General features: G+C 44.4%; 1 protein-coding gene across 1 annotated transcript in view; it reads right to left on the bottom strand.

Moving 5' to 3' along the window:
- The window catches only part of mta1 (metastasis associated 1), a 42265-nt gene that overhangs the window by 3941 nt on the left and 16346 nt on the right, over nt 1-21978 (bottom strand). The window contains exons 4-15 of the mRNA XM_014195485.3: nt 8773-8905; nt 8513-8576; nt 6608-6725; nt 6032-6134; nt 5510-5609; nt 4311-4499; nt 3108-3241; nt 2516-2706; nt 1976-2127; nt 1587-1776; nt 1228-1317; nt 902-1057 (exon numbers count right to left, since the gene is read on the bottom strand). Of these exons, the coding sequence (XP_014050960.1) occupies nt 902-1057; nt 1228-1317; nt 1587-1776; nt 1976-2127; nt 2516-2706; nt 3108-3241; nt 4311-4499; nt 5510-5609; nt 6032-6134; nt 6608-6725; nt 8513-8576; nt 8773-8905 (1620 nt within the window). The remainder of the gene's footprint in view (nt 1-901; nt 1058-1227; nt 1318-1586; nt 1777-1975; nt 2128-2515; nt 2707-3107; nt 3242-4310; nt 4500-5509; nt 5610-6031; nt 6135-6607; nt 6726-8512; nt 8577-8772; nt 8906-21978) is intronic.

Raw genomic sequence — 21978 nt, 5'->3', positions numbered from 1 at the left:
TCCTGGGTGCACATTTTGGTTTATGCCCTGGCACTACACAGCTGATTCAAATAACCAACTCAGCATCAAGCTTTGATTATTTGAATCAGCTGTGTAGTGCTATGGCAAAAACCAAAACGTGCACCCAGGGAGGGGCAGGACTGAGTTTGGGAAACCGTGCCTTAGAAGACACAGTAGAACCACTCATTATAGGTAGCCTATAGGCCTAGCTCCCTCCCGCCATTACTCTCCACATCTTCCCCCTCCCTCTCTATGCAACACACACATTGACAGGTGCTCCTCCTTTCTGAACATGGACATAGTCCCTAGTGAGTGTGGACTAGCCCTGCTGTGGTCCAGGAGAGAAGGGTTATTAGGGGGCGAGGTCCCAGCGAACCACACCACCCCTCTGGTCTCACTCCTGTCTCAGATAGGTCCTGGCTACCGCTCCGTTACCATGACAACACCCGCCGTAGCCTAGAGCGATATACACCACAGAGAAAGAACCCAGCCTTCACTACAACCTACTGAGATGGATATACAGAGACAAAGAGAGAGAAATGGAGAGCAGGAAAAAAAGAGAACGGTGCAAGAGAAGAGGGGGTAAAGGAGAGAGTGACAGAGACAGATGGTGAAAAAATAATAAACTGTCAAGGGAGAAAGAGGGGGGGTAAAGAGAGAAAGTGAAAGGCGGAAAGTTGGTGAGCGAAAAAAAGAGGGTCATGTATAACCAGTTACAGTAGTACATTGAGACAAAGGGAGATGAGGGGGAGGGGTGGAGAAAGGGAGGCCGCAAAGACACAAAACGTTGGGTTGCAGACTCCAACCCCAGTGGAGTGCAGCAATGACCACAACAGTCTTCCATCAACATCCCAACTGCTCCAACCCCTTTCCACTCCTCTCCCGCACCTCGGTCTCTCACCATCAATGCCGTTGTGCTGCTCGTAGGTGCGTTTGCCCAGGATGGTGGGCGAGCCGTTGTTGAGGATGTTGGGTGTGGACTTGATGGGTGTCAGGCTACCCGTGGTGACCGTCTGGCCACGCGGGGGGTCATGTTTGGGAGGGCACGGGTGGGCCTCTGGGGACCCGGAGAGAGGAGGGCGGAAGAGACAGAAAGGAAGAGAAAACAGAAAGATATGAGTTTAAAATCGCAAAACCAACACCGGCTAAACAGACTATAATATATAATACAGTATGTCATTTAGCAGACTGAAAATTAAAGACTACAGATGGGCATAAGATCCTCACCTAGATATCGGACAACAGACTCTAGAGGCTTCCTCTCAACTGGCTTCAGCGGCAAGGGCTTTTTGGGCTCGTCTGGCAACCGCAGCGCACCTGAAATACACAAGAGTCAGTATGCATGTACCACATTTCAGCAGACAGTTACATAAGACAGCCACTGAGACCTTTCAAAACATTTTGCAACAGGAAAATAAAACAAACGTTTCTTATTGGACAATTCCAGGTTCCAATTCCTCCCTGTTTTACTCAGTTTTGGTCCGTTTGGTGCCTTAATGAACAGGACCCAGGTCTACGTCGTACTCTCGCTACGCCTTGATTTGGGTGGTGAGGAGGTGGTAGGGGTTGAGGGGTACAGTACTCACACTCTTGTTTGATTTGGGCTGTATTGAGAGGGAGGTAAGGGTGCCGGGCGAGGAAGCGTGGTCTGATGATGTCCTGACAAACCCGTCGGGCGGCGCGTGTCACCTGGGTAGTCTGTAGGTAGAAGGCCTGTTTCGTCTTCACAGCAAACTTGGGGCTCCCACCGTGACGCATAGGCACACTGTGAGGAGACTGGCGGTGGGGGAAGAGAGAGAGCGAGGGTATGAGAAATTGTTAGAGAATAGACAACAAGCAGAGACAAGAGTGGAGTCCAAGACAAAGGGTTCTAAGTTGTTATACAGAATGTCCGGGAAGTTTTTCCTGGTCAGTTTCACATTACCTGTGAAAATGTTTTTATCCAATACATGATATCTCAGTTTGAGTTGTTTACCATGTTGTTGCGGTTGGGTCCAGGCCGCTCTCCTTCCAGTCTGGTTGGCATCTTCAGTCCTCCATACTTCTTCCAGTAGGTCCAGCAGGAAGCACACAGACGACACTGCATGTTGGGGGGACCCCACGAGTACCACTGGTACGAGCTGGTGGCTACACGCACAGAGAGAAAGAGGACACACGTCGAGAGACACCCACAGACTCAGTGAGTCTTTAAAACATTTAAGACTTTATTAACACTACTAAAATAGCTCAATAGATTCTACTGCAGCGTGAGCTGAGCTTTGCCTCGCTCTCCGTCTTAAAAACTCCCACTCCTTCATTGTTAAAGAACAGCAATAGAGATGGAGGCTTGGCTTGGCGCTTTGCTACTGTAGTATGTGGAAGAAATCATACTAGGATGAGAGTGAATCTCAAGGTTCTTCAGGAGGTACTGAATATCTGTACTAGGAGCACATGTACTCTTGACTCCCAGGTTTACTTCCTGGTCTCTTTTTTTCCCCCATCATCCAGGAAACAGGACAGTTGTGGTGTTACTCACTGTAGCAGCTTTCGCAGGCGCGGCCCAGACCTGGGATCTGTCCTGGGGGAACTGATATCACCCCCAGAGCTCCAGGCAAACCCCCGGCTCCGACTGCGGCTCCAGCTGCAGCCCCGGAGCCGTTCACCAGGCCTCCCACACCTCCAGGCTTTACACTGTTAACACTCAGCTGGTTGGGGTTGGGCTTGTTGCTATGAGGAAGTGGGCAGAGGATCAGAGACAGAGATGCAGTCGTCACTATCTGGGCAAGTTGCAAAGTCATAAACCCCGCCTATTTCTACAATTTCTCTTCTTAAAATCAGATTTTAAACCTAACTGATAACCTTATGCCTAACCCAAACCTTAAATTTAAGACCAAAAAGCTTGACCATCTAGTGGGAACCGTCATCTGCAGCCAGTCCCAAATATCTCCCTAACCCTTCGGCAACATCCCTCCATTGTTTGCAGACGCTCCACCACTACCAATTACACTTATACAGAGCCTTCCGATCTGCAAACACCGAAGACTTCGCGGCAGAGTGCAAATTGGGACTTGCTGTAGGAGCCTGACAAGAATCACAGTATCCCAGTAGCCAGCCAGATAGATACTCACTAGTTGGGGATGTAGACCTGCTTCAACTTGCTCTCTGCCTCTGCTGCTTTTAACCGTTTCTGCTGTACGTATCTGTCTGTGGTCTTCCACATGTAGTAGTACTCTATGATACTAGTCAGGGACTTCCAGGGGAGCTGCCAGGGAGGACGAGAGACAAGCGGTTTCAACATCACAGATATGTCGTCGTCATGCTTTAGAGCCCTTCCCACCTCACAGACAACGGGTCCTCACCATCATGCTTTAGGGCACTACATTAGTACATTTCCTACATCTTTGTAAGCAAATACTTTGATCTTCGATGGGAAAAATGAACACTGCGATCTTTAAAAAAAGTTTTGAAAGAGGCAACTGAATTGTCAGGCTGCCAGAGAGAGCAAGCCCCACCCCTAACAGCAGCCAGTGGCTGTAGGCTGGGTAGTGCACAGACTGTAACCCACCACCAGGTGGCAGAGTGAGGCACAGTGTAAAGACTGCAGAAACCTCATTCATTTATTCTTCCCCCTCAGGGCAACAACAGCACCTGGCTGACAGAGATATAGACATACAGTATCCATCTCTATAGCTACAGCAGACATGCTGGATTCTCTTCTCTGCTCTCAATAGGGTCCCTGTGAGCCTCTGAGTTGAGTGTCTCACTATTAGTTACATAAAGGATGGGCAACTTTGATGGGGGTGGGGGCCACAACAACAACAAACAAAAAAATCATAGCTCATCATGAGGGGCTACCAGTGGCTAGCGGGTCTGTGTACCCACATCCATACCCACACATGCAGTCAGATCCGGGTATGGATAGTCTTTTGGGGGCCCTAAGTAAAACAAATTGTTGGCCCCCACCCACCTTGCGAGCAAAACATTTTTTAGCGGCCACCCTCTTGAAAGCGGAGAGAAAACATTTACGTTTTACAGTTAATTTACTCCAATGCTACAGATTTTGCCATGGGGAAAAGATTTAGCTGTTTTCTAACACATTTCATGTAATACTCATTTTGCCATGAGGGAACTGATCCGCGGGCCACCAGGTGCCCATCCCAGAGATCCATATTGTGAGCCTTGAACTGAGCCAGTTCCTCTCAGTCTAAGCATTGTTTCTCTTCCCCCTTATTTTGGTGGCATGTACATCAGAGCTTCCTTGTCGAGGCTAGTCTAAGCCAAGGCAGCAGAATCGTGCCTTCCTGACTGGCTACCCGTCAGTCTGTACTCACAAAGTCCTGTTGTATGTCTGTGAAGTCTTTTCCGTATTTCTCCAGGGCCTCTTCAAACAGGTTGGCCTCGGAGGCGCTCCACTCCTCCATTTCGTCCCGGCAGAGAACAGGCCCTCCTTGGGGAACCAGCGCAGCGATGGCCCGCGTCATGTCATAACGCGTCTTATCCAGGCTGTCCATGGCATGGAACTGGGGAGAGGAGGGGGGGGCAAAATGGCAGGTAGTGTTTGGTAGGCACAAAACAGAAGAAACACATCAAAACTGGGAGGTACCATCTGTACTGGTCCAATATGAAACACTTGTGCGTTTTTTTATTTTATTTAACATTTATCTAGGCAAGTCAGTTAAGAACAAATTCTTATTTACAAATGAAGGCCTACCAAAAGGCCTCCTGCGGGGATGGGGGCTGGGATTAAAATAAATAAATACAATATAAATATAGGACAAAACACACATCACAACAAGAGAAACCTACGACAACATAGCAACACATGGTAGCAGCACAAAACAGGGTACAAACATTATTGGGCACAGACAACAGCATAAAGGGCAAGAAGGTAGAGACAACAATACATCATACAAAGTAGCCACAACTGTCAGTAAGAGTGTCCATGATTGAGTCTTTGAAGAGAACTGTGTTTACCGTGTGCCCTAATGAACACAACCCTGTTTACCTTGTGCCCTAATGAACACAACCCTGGTTTACCGTGTGCCCTAATGAACACAACCCTGGTTTTTCCACATACACCCAGCAAACAAAACCCACCCTCGTAAAATACAAACCAAGCAAAGGGTCCCCATTCTGCTTGTCAAAGCCACCAAGGTTGAGGAACAGAGCATAGTCAAAAAACAGAAGTGGATGGGCTATTATCTTGTCACTTGACTTAGTGTGAGCGTCTCTATTGGCGAGTCTGAGTGGATGTGCGTTGTGCGCATGCGTTCATGGATGTGTGTAGCTTGGAGGCCTGCGTTTCATGTTTTATATATGAGGTGCAGAAGTGGGCCGGAACGTGTGGCGTCTGGGGCAGGCTGAATCCTGCTCGTTACTGATCCTCACACTGTGGCAAGCTAACACACACGCAAACAAGCTCACATACACACCTTCTACTGTAGCTCCCAGCATACCCCTGGGCTAACAGCACTCAACTCTGGCCTGACCCTACCTAGGGAAGTGGGCAATGTGTGTGTGTGTGTCTTACCAGGGTGATGTCTCTAGAGGCAGCAGCAGCACTCATGTGGAGACTGGGCTGCCGGACAGAACTACTGCAGTCTAGAGCCCGCGCAAAGGTACCCACTGACCTGAGAGAGAGAGAGAGAGAGAGAGAGGGATGAGGCGGCAGAGGGAAAGAGATGGATGAGAGACAGACAAGGATACAATTTTTACATTTAAGTCATTTAGCAGACGCTCATTTAGCAGATCCAAAGCGACTTACAGTAGTGAGTGCAAACATTTTTATACTGCAGGAGTCTATTAATCCTCCAGATATCATGTTTTTTGACAATAGTGCAAATCTGACTAGAATAGACCTGTGTGAAGACCAGTCTTCTTACTGATTGATCCAATACCCTTGCACACCGTCTTACCGAGCCACTAACCAAAAAGTCTTACTGAAAAATATTTGACATTGGCTATCCAGTTCACAGCAGTCTTACCAAGGCACTACCACTACAGTAGAACCACTTACCCATTCACCACAGCCCACCGGACCGGAGCCACTTACCGAGCCACAACCAGGAACTGGTCGATCTGTTTCTCTGTGAGGGGACTGCTGGGGTCCCACACCCTCTCCTCCAACTTGGCCAGGTCCCTGCCATCCTCCTCACCTGGGGGTCCAGTTAGCACAATCACCAGTTAGTAAGCAGTCAGCACAGTCACCAGTCTGATACACTCCATCGGACTAGACAGCCCTGTGGTTAACCAAACTCAATTTAGTTCTGGCTCTCCAAAAGACTTGGGGTGATGTGGTTATGATTCCTTCGATAGAGAGATCCACAAAATGGTGAATATCCTGCCCTTTGACCCTCTCCAACACAATTGGTGTGACATGGCTCCTCAGTAAAACTCACTTTGATAACACACTCCTTGTCATAACGTTGCATAATTGTTCCAATTGCACTGGGTTTATTAGGCAGTGGGACAGACACCCATGCCCTCCCACTGACTGAGCCTTGAGATGAGATCGGACCCGGCTTGCACTACCAAAGAGAATACTAGCCAGGAGGCTAATCTACCAGCTAACCTATGGAAAATGCTAACAGTCCACAGTTTTGTGTACGAGTGTCTTTGGCGTACGTACCCTCTTTGAGGAAGTCTGTGATGTCTGCCTGGTACTTGTTCCCCACCCTGATCTCCCCTTTATCAGCCAGCAGAGTCTTCTGTTGGGGGTCGTAGACCAACGAGTAGAAGAATGCATCCTGGAGAGAGTGAGAGGGAGGAGGAAGAGAAGTGGGGAAAAAAAGAGGGAGGGATAGAGAGAAGAGAGACATTAGAAAAGAGTTAGAGAAATAGGAATGGAGAAAATGAGTGGGGTTGTGGATTGAGAGTGTGTGTGTGTGTGTGTGTGTGTGTAGAGAGCAATCTTTCGTCTCCTCATTACTGACTGTGAGAAGAACATTCTGGGTCAACACACTGAATTATTCATACAGCACCAAGACTCACAACTAACACACACACACACACACACCAGTCAGTTGGACACAGGCACACAAACTTATCCAACACGGTCATACAGTACCAGTCAAAAGTTTGGACACACCTACTCATTCCAGAGTTTCTTTATTTTTACTATTTTCTACATTGTAGAATAATATTGAAGACATCAAAACTATGAAATAGCACACATAGTAACCAAAAAAGTGATAGATAAATCAAAATATATTTGAAATTCTTCAAAGTAAACACCCTTCGCCTTGACAGCTTTACGCACTCTTGGCATTCTCTCAACCAGTTTCACATGGAATGCTTTCCCAACCGTCTTGAAGGAGTTCCCACATATGCTGAGCACTTGTTGGCTGCTTTTCCTTCACTCTGCAGTCCAACTCATCCCAAACCATCTCAATTGGGCTGAGGTCAGGTGATTGTGGAGGCCAGGTTTATCTGTTGCTGCACTCCATCACTCTCCTTGGTCAAATAGCCCTTACACAGCCCGGAGGTGACAAATTATATCCCATCTGGTTTGCACTTAGTGGGACTATCGCTGCAGAACGCTGTGGTAGCCATGCTGGTTAAGTGTGCCTTGGATTCTAAATGAAATCAATGACAATTACACCAGCAAAGCACCATCACACTTCCTCCTCCATGCTTCACGGTGGGAACCACACATATGGATATCATCCGTTCACCTACTCTGTGTCTCACAAAGACACAGCGGTTGGAACCAAAAATCTCAAATTAATGACCATTGCTTGTGTTTCTTGGTCGAAGCAAGTCTCTTATTCTTATTGTCTGTTACTTGAAATCTGAAGCATTTATTTGAGATGAAATTTCTGAAGATGGTAACTCTAAAGAACTTATCCTCTGCAACAGAAGTAACTCTGGGTCTTACTTTCCTGTGGCGGTCCTCATGAGAGCCAGTTTCATCATGGCGCTTGTTTTATGCGACTGCACTTGAAGAAACGTTCAAAGTTCTTGACATTCTCCAGATTGACTGACCTTCATGTCTTAAATTAGGTAGTCTTTTCTCTTTGCTCATTTGAACTGTTCTTGCCATAATATGGACTTGGTCTTCATCTTCTGTATACCCAACCCTTCCATGTCACAAGACAACTGATTGGCTCAAATGCAATAAGGAAAGACATTCCACAAATTAACAAGGCGCACACACACACACCTGTTAATTGAAATGCATTCCAGGTGACTACCTCGTGAAGCTGGTTGAGAGAACGCCAAGAGTGTGCAAAGCTGTCATCAAAGCAAAGGGTGGCTACTTTGAAGAATCTCAAATATAAAATCCATTTCGATTTGAATTAAAAAAAAAAAAAGTGGGTTACTACATGATTCCATGTGTGTTATTTCATAGTGTTGATGTCTTCACTATTATTCTACAATGTAGAAAATAAAAACCCTTGAATGAGTAGGTGTGTCCAAACGTTTGACTGGTACTGTACATCAGAGCCATACATAGAGGCTATGGCACACACCATTCACTCTCTGAGAAGACGGTGTTATGAGGCCTGTGAGGACAATAAAGACAGCCACCTACCTCCCGGTCCAGATATGACTTCAGAGCCTCAGTCTCATTGAGCAGAGTGACACAACACTTCCCCCTGAGACACACACAATCTGATTGAGATGTAGCTCTTAAATACAGTACAGCCGTATAACACCAATGCGTTCCTATAATACAGGTGAAAGAAAGTGCCATCTGTTCTCCAGGCTGTGTTTTAACGTATACTTGTAACCAACTCTCATGGTCTGTAGCAGGTAGCTAACACAAGGTGAGATGGTAAGGACATGTCGTACCGGATGTGTGTAGCAGGTAATGACTCCAGCTGGCGGGACAGGAACAACTCTCTGTGTCTCAGCTGGTGTTTCTGTTTCTCTGGCAGGTCAACTGGGTTCAACTCCGGGTTCTCCATCTCCTCCTCCAGCTCTCCTGATAGGGGTCAAAGGTCACGTTAGTTAGCTTGCTCGCTCACACACAAAACAGGGGTTTTGGGCAGAACTGGCAAGGATTGAGCCAAGTGAGGGCACCACATACTGAAGAACCAGCGACCCAGAGCCAAACAAAAGGATTAGATGCTACAGAGATTTGTTTTCCAAGAAAACAGTGAAGACAAACAAAAACAGTATTCACACCATGAAGGTAGCTAGGGTAATGAGGCAGATGAGCTAGGGTAATGATCCAGAGGAGTTCATGTCAATGCTTTGTGGCACTGCAGGTGCCAGGCTCATTTAGTAAATGAGAATATTGATCCCTGCCTGGACTGGTGAGTTTCTCTATAAGCCCCTCTATTCTCCCCCAGCATGTTTCTCTCTAACCTCTCCCTCTACTTCTTTCTTTATACCCCCTCTCCCCATGTGGGAGAAGACACAGAAGAGTATTTCAGCAGGCGTTGGATGTGTGTGGTCTATGAGGAGGAAGGTGGAGGAGAAAGACGTGGGGGATGGAGCTAAAGGCGGGAGGGAGACGAGGGGGAAGGCAGAAGAGCGACAGATACAGTACATTCGGAAAGTATTCAAACCCCTTCACTCTTACGTTACAGCCATATTCTAAAATGGATTCAATTGTCCCCCCCCCCCCCAGTCTACACACAATACCCCATAAAAACAAAGCAAAAAAAAGTTCAGAAACGTTCGATCGGGTTCAAGTTCGGCCTCTAGCTGGGCAACTCAAGGACATTCAGAGACTTGTCCCGAAGCCACTCCTGCATTGTCTTGGCTCTGTGCTTAGGGTCGTTGTCCTGTTGGAAGGTGAACCGTCGCCCCAGTATGAGGTCCTGAGCAGGTTTTCATCATGGATCTCTCTATACTTTGCTCCGTTCATCTTTCCCTCAATCAGGTCTATTCTCCTAGTCCCGGCTGCTGAAAAACATCCCCACAGCATGATGCTGCCACCACTATACGTCACCGTAGGGATTGTGCCAGGTTTCCTCCAGATGTGACACTTAGCACTCAGGCCAAAGAGTTCAATCTTGGTTTCATCAGAGCAGAGAATCTTGTTTTTCCATTATCTGAGAGTCCTTCAGGTGCCTATTGGCAAACTCCAAGCGGGCTGTCATGTGCCTTTTACTGAGGAGTGGCTTCCATCTGGCTACTCTACCATAAAGGCCTGATTGTTGGAGTGCTGCAGAGACGGTTGTTCTTCTGGAAGGTTCTCCCATCTCCACAGAGGATCTCTCGAGCTCTGTCAGACCAAGGCCCTTCTCCCCCGATTGCCCAGTTTGGCCGGGTGGCCAGCTCTAGGAAGAGTCTTGGTGGTTCTAAACTTCTTACATTCAAGAATGATGGAGTTCTTGGGAACCTTCAATGTTACAGAAATGTTTTGGTACCCTTCCCCAGATCTGTGCATCAACACAATCTGTGCCTTTCGGAAATCTATGGACAATTCCTTCCCTCTCATTGCTTGGTTTTTTTCCTCTGACATGCACTGTCAACTGTGGGACCTGATATAGACAGATGTGTGCCTTTCCAAATCATATCCAATCAATTCACTTTACCACAGGTGGACTCCGATCAAGTTGTAGAAACATTAAGGATGATCAATGGAAACAGGATGCACCCGAGCTCAATATCAAGTCTCATAGCAAAGGGTCAGAATACAAAAGGATCAGTTTTTTTATTTATAAATTTGCAAAAGAAATTAAAAACCTGTTTTTGCTTTGTTATTATGGGCTATTGTGTAGATTGATAAGGGAAACAAATAATTTTATCCATTTTAGAGTAAGGCTGTAACGTAACAAAATGTGGAAAAAGTGAAGGGGTCTGAATACTTTCCGAATGCACTCTGTGTGATTAATAGCCACACACACACGGAGCGAGGGTGACCGAGAGAAAGAAGGGAGAGTGAAGACGAGAGAGACCAAGGGGGACAGGGGGTAGAAAGCGAAACCAGCAGGCGTGTGCTCCAGCTCATTTGAAGTTTCATTAGAGAAGGCGCTAGACCGGAGACAGGGAGACCCAGGAGAGAGGGAGACCGAGACCGGAGAGAGGGAGACCTAGAGAGGGAGACCGAGACCGGAGAGAGACCGACAGAAGCAATCAAAGGATTTCCAGGAGAAGGGAAGTGGGACCAGAATCAATAAGTGCTCACTCTCGCCAACACTCACTCAGCACCCACCAGACAGACTCTTATATAGACTCTTATTATAGACACCATCACAGAATGGACAAACACTACGGTACATAGTCCCACAGCCAAACCAATCTGACAAAAAAAGCATGTAACACAGGTTGAAAAAAAAAAAAAAACTCTGAACCAATTATATTACATTTGGGGACAGGTTGAAAAGCATTAAAAATTTATGGCAATTTATCGAGCTAATTTGTCCTGGGATATAAACGTTGAGTTGTTATTTTACCTGAAATGCACAAGGTCCTCTACTCCGACAATTAATCCACACATAAAATGGTCAGCCGAATCATTTCTAGTCATCTCTCCTCCTTCTAGGCTTTTTCTTCGTTGGACTTTATACAGCAATTGTCATCCAACTTTCATAATATGGTGTAATACCAGAACCAACCAACCTCAGTTCATCTTTCAATCACCCACGTGGGTATAACCAATGAAGAGCTGGCACGTGGGGATATTCTTCTATAAACCAATGAGGAGATGGGAGAGGCAGGACTTGCACCGCGTTCAGCGTCACAAATAGAACTGACTTCTATTTTAGCTCTTGGCAACACAGACACTCGTTGGCAAGCGCGTGCAGTGCAATGATTGAATAGCATGTATGTGTACATTATTTTGCAATGCATGCGACGTGAGCGGTGTGGTCAGCACGTAACACCGATGCCAAAGCTGATGTGCATAGCTATGTAACGTAGGTACTCGACGTAAATGTTGTACTACAAGTGCAACACAGCATTCCTAACCTAGCCCACAATGTCTGCTGTGTGGATCGAGCAGTCATTTGAAAGAGAAAGAAAATTTCAGCGATACAACTAAGGTGAAATCCATTAACGCCAAGATAATGGAATTCATTGCCCTTGACAATCAACCGTTCTCTGTCGTGGGTGATGTTGGCTTTCGCGACTGGTTGAGCACCGGCACACACTACTAACTTCGATATTTTTCAGATGTTGCCCTACCGGAGTTGCACAGTAATAGCGGCACTGCTATTAGCTTCACAACATACGATGGAACGCCGTTTGGGCCTTGGCGTGTCAAAAAATATATGTCAAATAAACAAGTAAACAGGCCACGAACGGTGCTTACACAATACCGCGTTGGTAATAAAGTATTATTTGTTCGACCGCAACTTCTGGGGTAGCTAGCTAGCTTTAGCTTGGTACCTAGCTAGCACCAATACAACCAAACCTTAAAACAATGGCCAGTAGAAACTGCATTAATTTTCATTATTCTTAGCAATGATTTAGGAATCCTTGTGAGTAAGTATTAGCTAGATAGCCACTTGTTCACCTTTTGAAATTGAACCTCAGTTCATGAAAATAAATAGCTAGCCAGCTACTTAGCCCTGTTGCCCAAAGCTAACGTTATAAGCAGCCAGACAGTGCCATCTGGCTAGTGAGGCTCGACCGGACCGGGTTGTGTTGTGAAGCTAGCCACAATAAGGATTAGGTACAATAGTGGAATTTGCAGTTTGCCTTCAAAATAAAAGTACTAATTTGAAAGAGATGCAGAAGGTTACAATTGGTGGAATCATGCCATATTTAGACTAGATCCAACAAGGTTGGAATCTGAAGCAATGAAATGGGGTATCAGTCTACTCGGTGACACCCACAGAACACAACTGTGAAGAGTTTACGCAAATATTAGTGTTGTAGCTCTTATCGCGGGACTGTGTGTGTGAAATCACCTCCCCAGTCAGCCCATTGCTTGTATTGACATTCATATTGCACTGTACAGCTTTACCTAAGGATTGGGGATCAATGAAATGGGGTATGAGTCTACTCAATACACAAGATATTTTTTCCCAACATCCTCCTCAGAGTTATCAGACTCAGTATTGTTTTTCCTCAGGAATAGTGTTCAATACTCATAGGTTGACAATAAATGTGGCTCAATTCACAGTTGTTTCAGAGTTCCGCAATAAGAGCTACGACGCTAATGTTCTCTAGGTGTCACTGAGTAGACTGATACCCCATGTCATTGATCCACAATCCATAGGTAAGGCTGTACAGTGAAATAAATAAGCCCCCGATGCAATTCTAAAGTATAATACATCCAGTGTGATTAACAGATGTGAAATTAACAAATTATTGTATTTTGTTGATTTGATATAACATTCCAACCTCATTTAGCATGATCTATTCAATTATGGCATAAATCTACTATTTGTATTCATTTACATCACTGTCAATGACAGACTTTTATTTTGAAGGCTAACCGCAAAGTCCAATATTGGGGTTATCATTATTGTGGCTAGCTTCACAAATGGGTCCGACCACCATTAATCAAATAAGAACGGTCTTATAAAATTAGGGTTATTTTAGATGACACCTAGCTATATAGTTAACTAGCTAACTATAGCTACTGAAACATGTCGTTTTGCTATGTTTTTGTGGAAGAACATTGTTTGCATCCATGAGCTGGCTAGCTTTTTTTGTAATTTTTTTTTAATGACCAACCCTGTAGGTGCGCGAGACAACTTTACCAGCATCATAGCCTGCGTATCAATGAATCGTTGTGACATGAAATACGAGTGATAGTGTAATCAATGTGTAATAGCCACGTAAAAAAAATTAATGAGCGCGTTCAATTATTATGTGACGTGCAGTCATATTCAGGTCCTGATTGGTCAACAAGCTTATTTGACGTGTATCTTTTTTTGACAAGCAAAAACCCAAATCCTGGTTAAGAATGAAACGACTGAACAATGAAACAGCACAGAGGGTAAGTGAAAGAAAAAGGTTTTGATTATGTTTTACTGGTAATGGGGACATACGTAAATGCCAACAAAATAACCTTTTGGGTCAGAGTGGTGTGTGTGTGTAACCTTTATTTAACTAGGCAAGTCAGTTTAGAATAAATTCTTATTTACAATGACGGCCTACCCCAGCCAAACCCGGATGACGCTGGGCCAATTGTGCTCCGCCCTATGGGACTCCCAATATTAGTTTTGGATTATATTATATTTGACTAGTCGGCTGTACCTAGTCAATAATACAATCGCAGTACCGAATCACAATGCATATAGAATCACAATACATATAGAATTAGCACTTAAGTATTGTGTTAATATCGTCCCAGGCAATTCCCAGCCCGAGTTGAAGAGGATCAACCATCTGGCCTGCTTTGGCCTGGGGGTATGTAGCCAGGTGGTGGACAGGTGCAGTAGCACCATTAACACCAGCCCCTGACTGACTCCCTGAGCCCTGACTCTATCCACCCATAAAAAGACACAGACCATTTTCTGGCACAGCACCAAATCCATACTCTCCACAAATTGCCTCTCCATCTCACCTGCCCGTACCAATTCTCAATTATTGATGAATGAGAGGCCTTACGAGTAGAGGAGGGAAAGAAGAGAGGAGAGACACCTCAGATCCCGAGCTCTGAAGGACTTTTACTTTTTTTCAACGATGCATTCTTCTAAAAGTTATGAAGTCTAGCCTACATTGAGAAACAGTTCTTCACCACTCTATTCTTTTGTGTTTGTGAATGGATTCATCGTCACCATTGATGTCTATTGTTTACTGAAACTAACGGCCTACAGTTCTAGAGTTCTCACAATAGAAAGGGAAATTAAAGAGAGGCCAAGTCACATGGGCCTGTGAGGGAGGGGCCAGAGGAGCAAAAGGCCACGTCAATCAGTGGGACCAACCACTCGGGAGGCAGCTCTGCCGACAGGGGCGGGGCTAAAACCTGGAGTAAGGGTGCAGTCACAGGCCCTCTAAGGGAAGCCTCCAACCGAATCCCGGCAAGGAAAATATTTGATCTGTGACTCACAGCACGCACACACACACGCAATAATCCAGAATGGAGAAAGAAAGCCATCAACAACACAAGGACAATGTTCCACAGGGCCACTCTCAGAAAGTGAAGTTCCCTCTCCCATTTCCAAACACACACACTGGTTGGGAAAGCTAACAGGCCCTCAGATTTTCCCCTTGGGCTGACGGCTCCAGAACCAGACAGGATACAGCAGCAGCCCACCACCACACCCATGGGGTGAAGAACCATTCCTTACATGCATACTTCACATATTGCAAATGTCTGTCTGGGGTAGCGTCCCAAACGGCACCCTATTCCCTACATAGTGCACTACGAGTGCTGGTCACAAGTAGTGCACTATATAGGGAATAGGGTGCCATTTGGGACAATTGGGACTTCTGGAGGGACTGACTGCTGGTGCTGGCTGCACATAGAACCAAGAGGCCCATACTCCACACACAGACAAATGCACACAAACCGGCACAAGTTGGGACTGTCCGGGACACACACGGTTCTCAAAAATGAACAGTGGTTCTCCCGCAGGAACACACAGAAAGAGGAGAGAGCTCATGGGCTCCTGAGTTCTTCTGCAAAAAAATATAGAATTAGAGTTGGATAAATGTAGATAAACTTGCATTTTTTCACAAGGACTCATACAGGATACCAACCTAAACATTAAAACCTTCAATCCAATTAAAAAAAAACTTGATTTTGGACAAAATGACCTGAATGGACTATTACTTCCAAGGACTTTCAAGTAAGAAAGAAAAACACAGTGGAACCTGGAAATACCAACCAACACAAATCTGAGTGAGTAATATTCAGTCTGAAGCCACTTTCGAAGACAAAAATGTAAAGACAATCTCTTGGTAATGTTGTTATATAAAGCTATGTAAACAAGTATACTAAGCTACCAAGCTGCTAGGACAGAACAGACCTGGCGGCACCTTCAATTAGCACTGAAGTCTGATGTGTGAAAACTCTTGAGCCCAACAATGGCAGGAGAGTTTCACAGATGATGACGACCACCCCCCCCCAGCACTAAACACACCCAGGTCCCACAACTGCAATGCTCCTCCATCATCATTGAGAGGGATAAAAATCACAGAGCTGGAGATCAGAGACCACCCCAAGCAAACCCTGGCCACACCCTATATAGGCAACCCCATATCAGACCTATGCCCCTTCTGCCCGACCTATGCCCCCCCCCCACCCCTGCGGCAAGGACCTCAACATAACAACAGGACATATGCCAGGCCGGGAGCAGAGCAACAGGCCCAACCCTCACTATTACCCCCGCCCAAGCCAATCCTGCGACCTAAGAGGTATGTATCAGATGCTCAACATGCTCTGCTCACACCTACTGTGATGGTCCAGGCCTAAACCACACAAAAACAACACTAAACACCATGGAACACAAAGCTTCTACTACCGTAAATTCCGGACTATAAGCCGCAACTTTTTTCCCAGGATTTGAACCTCGCGGCTAATATATGGATTTTTCCCGATTTCAAATGTTTTTTTCTCCAAAAAAACATTCTGTGACGTGCTCAGTTTTTTGGTGGCATGAAGCTTTCATTAGACCAATAAAATTGCCGAACGGGTTAAGGTCAAAAACTTTTTTGTTTACTGTTTAGATTAAATCGAGCACTCTCAAACTTCCCATCATTCTGATTACGGTAGTCATTTTGTCACCCTCATGGCAAAGACATGGAGAAATGCATATGAAGCAGGTTTCAAGTTGAAGGCGATTGATCTGGCTGTTGAAAAAGGAAATAGAGCTACTGCACGGGAGCTTGGTCTTAATGAGTCGATGATAAGACGTTGGAAACAGCAGCGTGAGGAATTGACTCAGTGCAAAAAGACAACTAAAGCTTACTGCTAATTTTTTGATGATCAAATGATCAACAGAGAAAAATGCCCTCGTGTGCTAGCTATATCCCCCAATAGAATCCCCATACTTTAAACGATGACAGCTTCTCCATCCTAGAGGGGGATCTCAACAATTTTCAGGCTCAGGGACATGTACTAGTCTGTGGCGAACAAAATGCCAGAACTGGACAAGAACCCGACACTCTCAGCACACAGGGGGACAAACGCCTACCTGGAGGTGACAGCATTCCCTCCGCCGCATGTCCCACTAGACACAACTACAAAAACATACTGTAACCAACAAAAACGGGTCACACCTCCTGGAGCTCTGTTCCACGCTGGGTAAGTACTAGAGGTCGACCGATTAATCGGAATGGCCAATTAATTAGGACCGATTTCAAGTTTTCATAACAATCGGTAAACTGCATTTTTGGACACCGATCATGGCCGATTACATTGCACTTCACGACGAGACTGCTTGGCAGGCTGACTACCTGTTATGCGAGTGCAGCAAGGAGCCAAGGTAAGGTGCTAGCTAGCATTAAACATATCTTATAAAAAACAATCAATCTTAACATAATCACAAGTTAACTACACATGGTTGATGATATTACTAGTATATCTAGCTTGTCCTGCGTTGCATATAATCGATGCGGTGCCTGGTAATTTATCATTGAATCATAGCCTACTTCACCAAACGGGTGATTTAACAAGCGCATTCGCGAAAAAAAGCACTGTCGTTGCACCAATGTGTACATAACCATAAACATCAACGCCTTTCTTAAAATCAAAACACAAGTATACATTTTTAAACCTGCATATTTTGTTAATATTGCCTGCTAACATCAATTTCTTTTAACTAGGGAAATTGTGTCACTTCTCTTGCGTTCTTGTGCAACAGAGTCAGGGTCTATGCAGCTGTTTGGGCCGCCTGGCTCGTTGCGAACTGTGAAGACTATTTCTTCCTAACAAAGACAGCCAACGTCACCAAACGGGGTATGATTTAACAAAAGCGCATTTGTGAAAAAAGCATAATCGTTGCACGAATGTACCTAACCATAAACATCAATGCCTTTCTTAAAATCAATACACAGACGTATATATTTTTAAACCTGCATATTTAGTTAAGAAATTCATGTAAGCAGGCAATATTAAACTAGGAAAATTGTGTCACTTCTATTGCATTCATTGCACGCAGAGTCAGGGTACACGCAACAGTTTGGGCCGCCTGGCTCGTTGTGAACTAATTTGCCAGAATTTTATGTAATTATGACATAACATTGAAGGTTGTGCAATGTAACAGGAATATTTAGACTTATGGATGCCACCCGTTAGGTAAAATACGGAACGGTTCCGTATTTCACTGAAAGAATAATAGTTTCCGGATTTGACCATATTAATGACCTAAGGCTCGTATGTGTGTGTTATGTTATAATTAAGTCTATGATTTGATATTTGATAGAGCAGTCTTACTGAGTGGTGGAAGGCAGCAGCAGGCTCGTTAGCATTCATTCAAATAGCACTTTCGTGCGTTTGCCAGCAGCTCTTCGCAATGCTTCATGCATTGCGCCGTTTATGACTTCAAGCCTATCAACTCCCGGGATTAGGCTGGTGTAACCGATGTGAAATGGCTAGCTACTTAGCGGGTGTGCGCTAATAGCGTTTCAAACGCCACTCGCTCTGAGACTTGGAGTAGTTGTTCCCCTTGCTCTGCAAGGGCCACGGCTTTTGTGGAGCGATGAGTAACGATGCTTCAAGGGTGGCTGTTGTCGATGTGTTCCTGGTTTGAGCCCAGGTAGGGGCGAGGAGAGGGACGGAAGCTATACTGTTACACTGGCAATACTAAAGTGCCTATAAGAACATCCAATAGTCAAAAGGTATATGAAATACAAATGGTAGAGAGAGAAATAGTCCTATAATTCCTATAATAACTACAACCTAAAACTTCTTACCTGAGAATATTGAAGACTCATGTTAAAAAGGAACCACCAGCTTTCATATGTTCTCATGTTCTGAGCAAGGAACTTAAACGTTAGCTTTTTTACATGGCACATATTGCACTTTTACTTTCTTCTCCAACACTTTGTTTTTCCATTATTTAAACCAAATTGAACATGTTTCATTATTTATTTGAGGCTAAATTTATTTGATTGATGTATTATATTAAGTTAAAATAAAAGTGTTCATTCAGTATTGTTGTAATTGTCATTATTACAAATAAAAAAATAAAACAAATCGGCTTTTATTGGTCCTCCAATAATCGGTATCGGCGTCGAAAAATCATAATCGGTCGACCTCTAGTAAGTACATAGTCAATGGTAGGCTGAGGGGACTCTCATGGTAGGTACACGTATAGCTCATCTATTGGCAGTAGTACTGTGGACAACTTTATCACTGACCTCAACCCAGAGTCTCTTAGAGCATTCAGTCAGTCCACTGACATCACAGCAAAATCATGTGGCATCAAAGCCAAAAGGAACTGATAATAATAATAATAATAAAGAAATGCTATAGATGGAAGGAAAATTGTGTGGAGAACAACCAAAAAAACTATATTAGGCAACAACAAATTCCATCCCTTCTAGACAATTTCCTGGAAAAGGTTTCACTGTAATAGTGAAGGTGTAAACTTAGCAGTAGAAACCTAAAAAGCATATTTGACCTCTCAGCTTCCCTATCAAAAAATAAAATGTAAAGCAGACAACCTAAGAAATTAACAATGACAAAAGGTTTGATGAAGAATGCAAAAACCTAAGAAATTGAAAACCTATCCAACCAAAAACAGAGACCCAGAAAACCTGAGCCTACGCCTTCACTATGGTGAATCACTGAAGACAGAAATACACTACGGAAGAAGAAGGAATAGCACGTCAGAAATCAGCTCAATGTAATTGAAGAATCCATCAAAATCTAACCACTTCTGGGAAAATTGGAAAACTCAAAACAAACACCACCACAAAGAGTTATCTATCCAAAACAGAGATGTATGGATAAACCACTTCTCCAATCTTTTTGGCTCTATAACAAAGAACAGCAAAAACATATACATGATCAAACACAAATCTTAGAATCAACTATTAAAGATTACCAGAACCCAGTGGACTCTCCAATTACATTGAATGACCTACAGGACAAAATACAAACCCTCCAACTCAAAAAGGCCTGTGGGGTTGATGGTATCCTAAATGAAATTGGCTATACTTAAACTGTTTATCATCCTCAGCTCTGGCATCTTCCCCAATATTTGGAACCAAGGACTGATCACCCCAATCCATAAAAGTGGCGACAAATTTGACCCCAATAACTCCTGGAGGATATGCATCAACAGCAACCTTGGGAAAATCCTCTGCATTATCATTAGCAGCAGACTCATACATTTCCTCAGCAAAAACAATGTACTGAGCAACTGTGAAATTGGCTTCTTACCAAATTACCATACGACAGACCACGTATTCACCCCGCACACCCTAATAGACAAACGAACAAACAGGCAAAATCTTCATGCTTTGTTGATTTAAAAAAAAGCATGACTCAATTTGGCATGAGGGTCTGCTATACAAATTGATGGAAAGTGGTGTTTGGGGGGGGGGAAACATACAACATTATAAAATCCATGTACACAAACAAAATAAAATTGGCAAAAAAACACATTTCTTTCCACAGGGCCGGGGGGTGTGAGACAGGGATGCAGCTTAAGCCCCACCCTCTTCAACATGCCAATCGCACTAGAACAGTCTGCAGCACCCGGCCTCACCCTACTAGAATCTGAAGTCAAATGTCTGTTTGCTGATGGTTGGGGACAGAAGCACCAGATCAAGGACGGCCTACAACAGCACCTAGATCTTCTGCACAGATTCTGTCAGACCTGGGCCCTGACAGTAAATCTCAGTAAGACAAAAATAATGGGTGTTCCAAAAAAGGCCCAGTTGCCAGGACCACGAATACAAATTCCATCTAGACACTGTTGCCCTAGAGCACACAAAAAAAACTGTACATACCTCAGTGTAAACATCAGCGCCACAGGTACCTTCCACAAAGCTGTGAACGATCTGAGAGAAGGCAAGAAGGGCCTTCTATGCCATCAAAGGGAACATAAAATTCGACATACTAATTAGGATCTGGCTAAAAATACTTGAATCAGTTATAGAACCCATTGCCCTTCATGGTTGTGAGGTCTGGGGTACACTCACTAACCAAGAATTCACAAAATGGGACAAACACCAAATCCTCCGTGTACAATGTAAAACACCAAATAATGCATGCAGAGCAGAATTAGGCCGATACCCGCTAATTAACAAAATCCAGACAGGCGCGGTTAAATTCTACAACCACCTAAAAGGAAGCGATTCCCAAACCTTCCTAACAAAGCAATCAACTACAGAGAAATGAACCTGGAGAAGAGCCCCCAAGCAAGCTGGTGCTGGGGCTCTGTTCACAAACAGACCCCACAGAGCCCCAGGACAGCAACACAATTAGATTCAATCAAATCATGAGAAAACCAAAAGATAATTACTTGACACACAGGAAAGAATTTACTGGCCCTAAACAGAGAGTACACAGTGGCTAATACCTGACCACTGTGACCGACCCAAAATTGAGAAAATCTTTGACTGATGTACAGACTGTGAGCATAGCCTTGCTATTGAGAAAGGCTGCCGCAGACATACTGCCCACAAAATGAGGTGGAACTGAGCTGCACTTCCTAACATCCTACCAAATGTATGACCATATTAGAGACAGATATTTCCCTCAGATTACACAGATTCACAAAGAACTCGAAAACAAATCCAATTTTGATAAATGCCCATATCTATTGGGTGAAATAACACAAGTGTGCCATCACAGCAGCAATATTTGTGACCTGTTGCCACAATGGCAACCAGTGAAGAACAAACACTATAGTAAATACAACCTATATGTATGTTTATTTATTTTCCCTTTTGTACTTTAACTATTTGCACATCATTGCAACACTGACATATGACATTTGAAATGTCTTTATTCTTTTGGAACTTTTGTGAGTAATGTTTACTGTTCATTTCACTTCTGTTTTTTTTTATCTATTTCACTTGCTTTGGCAATGTAAACATGTGTTTCCCATGCCAATAAAGCCCCTTAAATTAAATGTAGAGCTCCTCCTTGCTGACTGTGTGGTCCACAAAAAAACCACTGCCACAGAATCCCCCCCCCCCCCCCACTTCTCAGCACACAAGCTACCACACCCAACCTAACGTTCAGCC

This window comes from Salmo salar, chromosome 01 (genome assembly GCF_965601325.2).
Source record: "Salmo salar chromosome 01, fSalSal1, whole genome shotgun sequence".
In the NCBI taxonomy this organism is placed as follows: Eukaryota; Metazoa; Chordata; class Actinopteri; order Salmoniformes; family Salmonidae; genus Salmo; species Salmo salar.
Note: the sequence above shows the minus strand (reverse complement) of the source record. Positions and strands in the feature narration are given on the sequence as shown.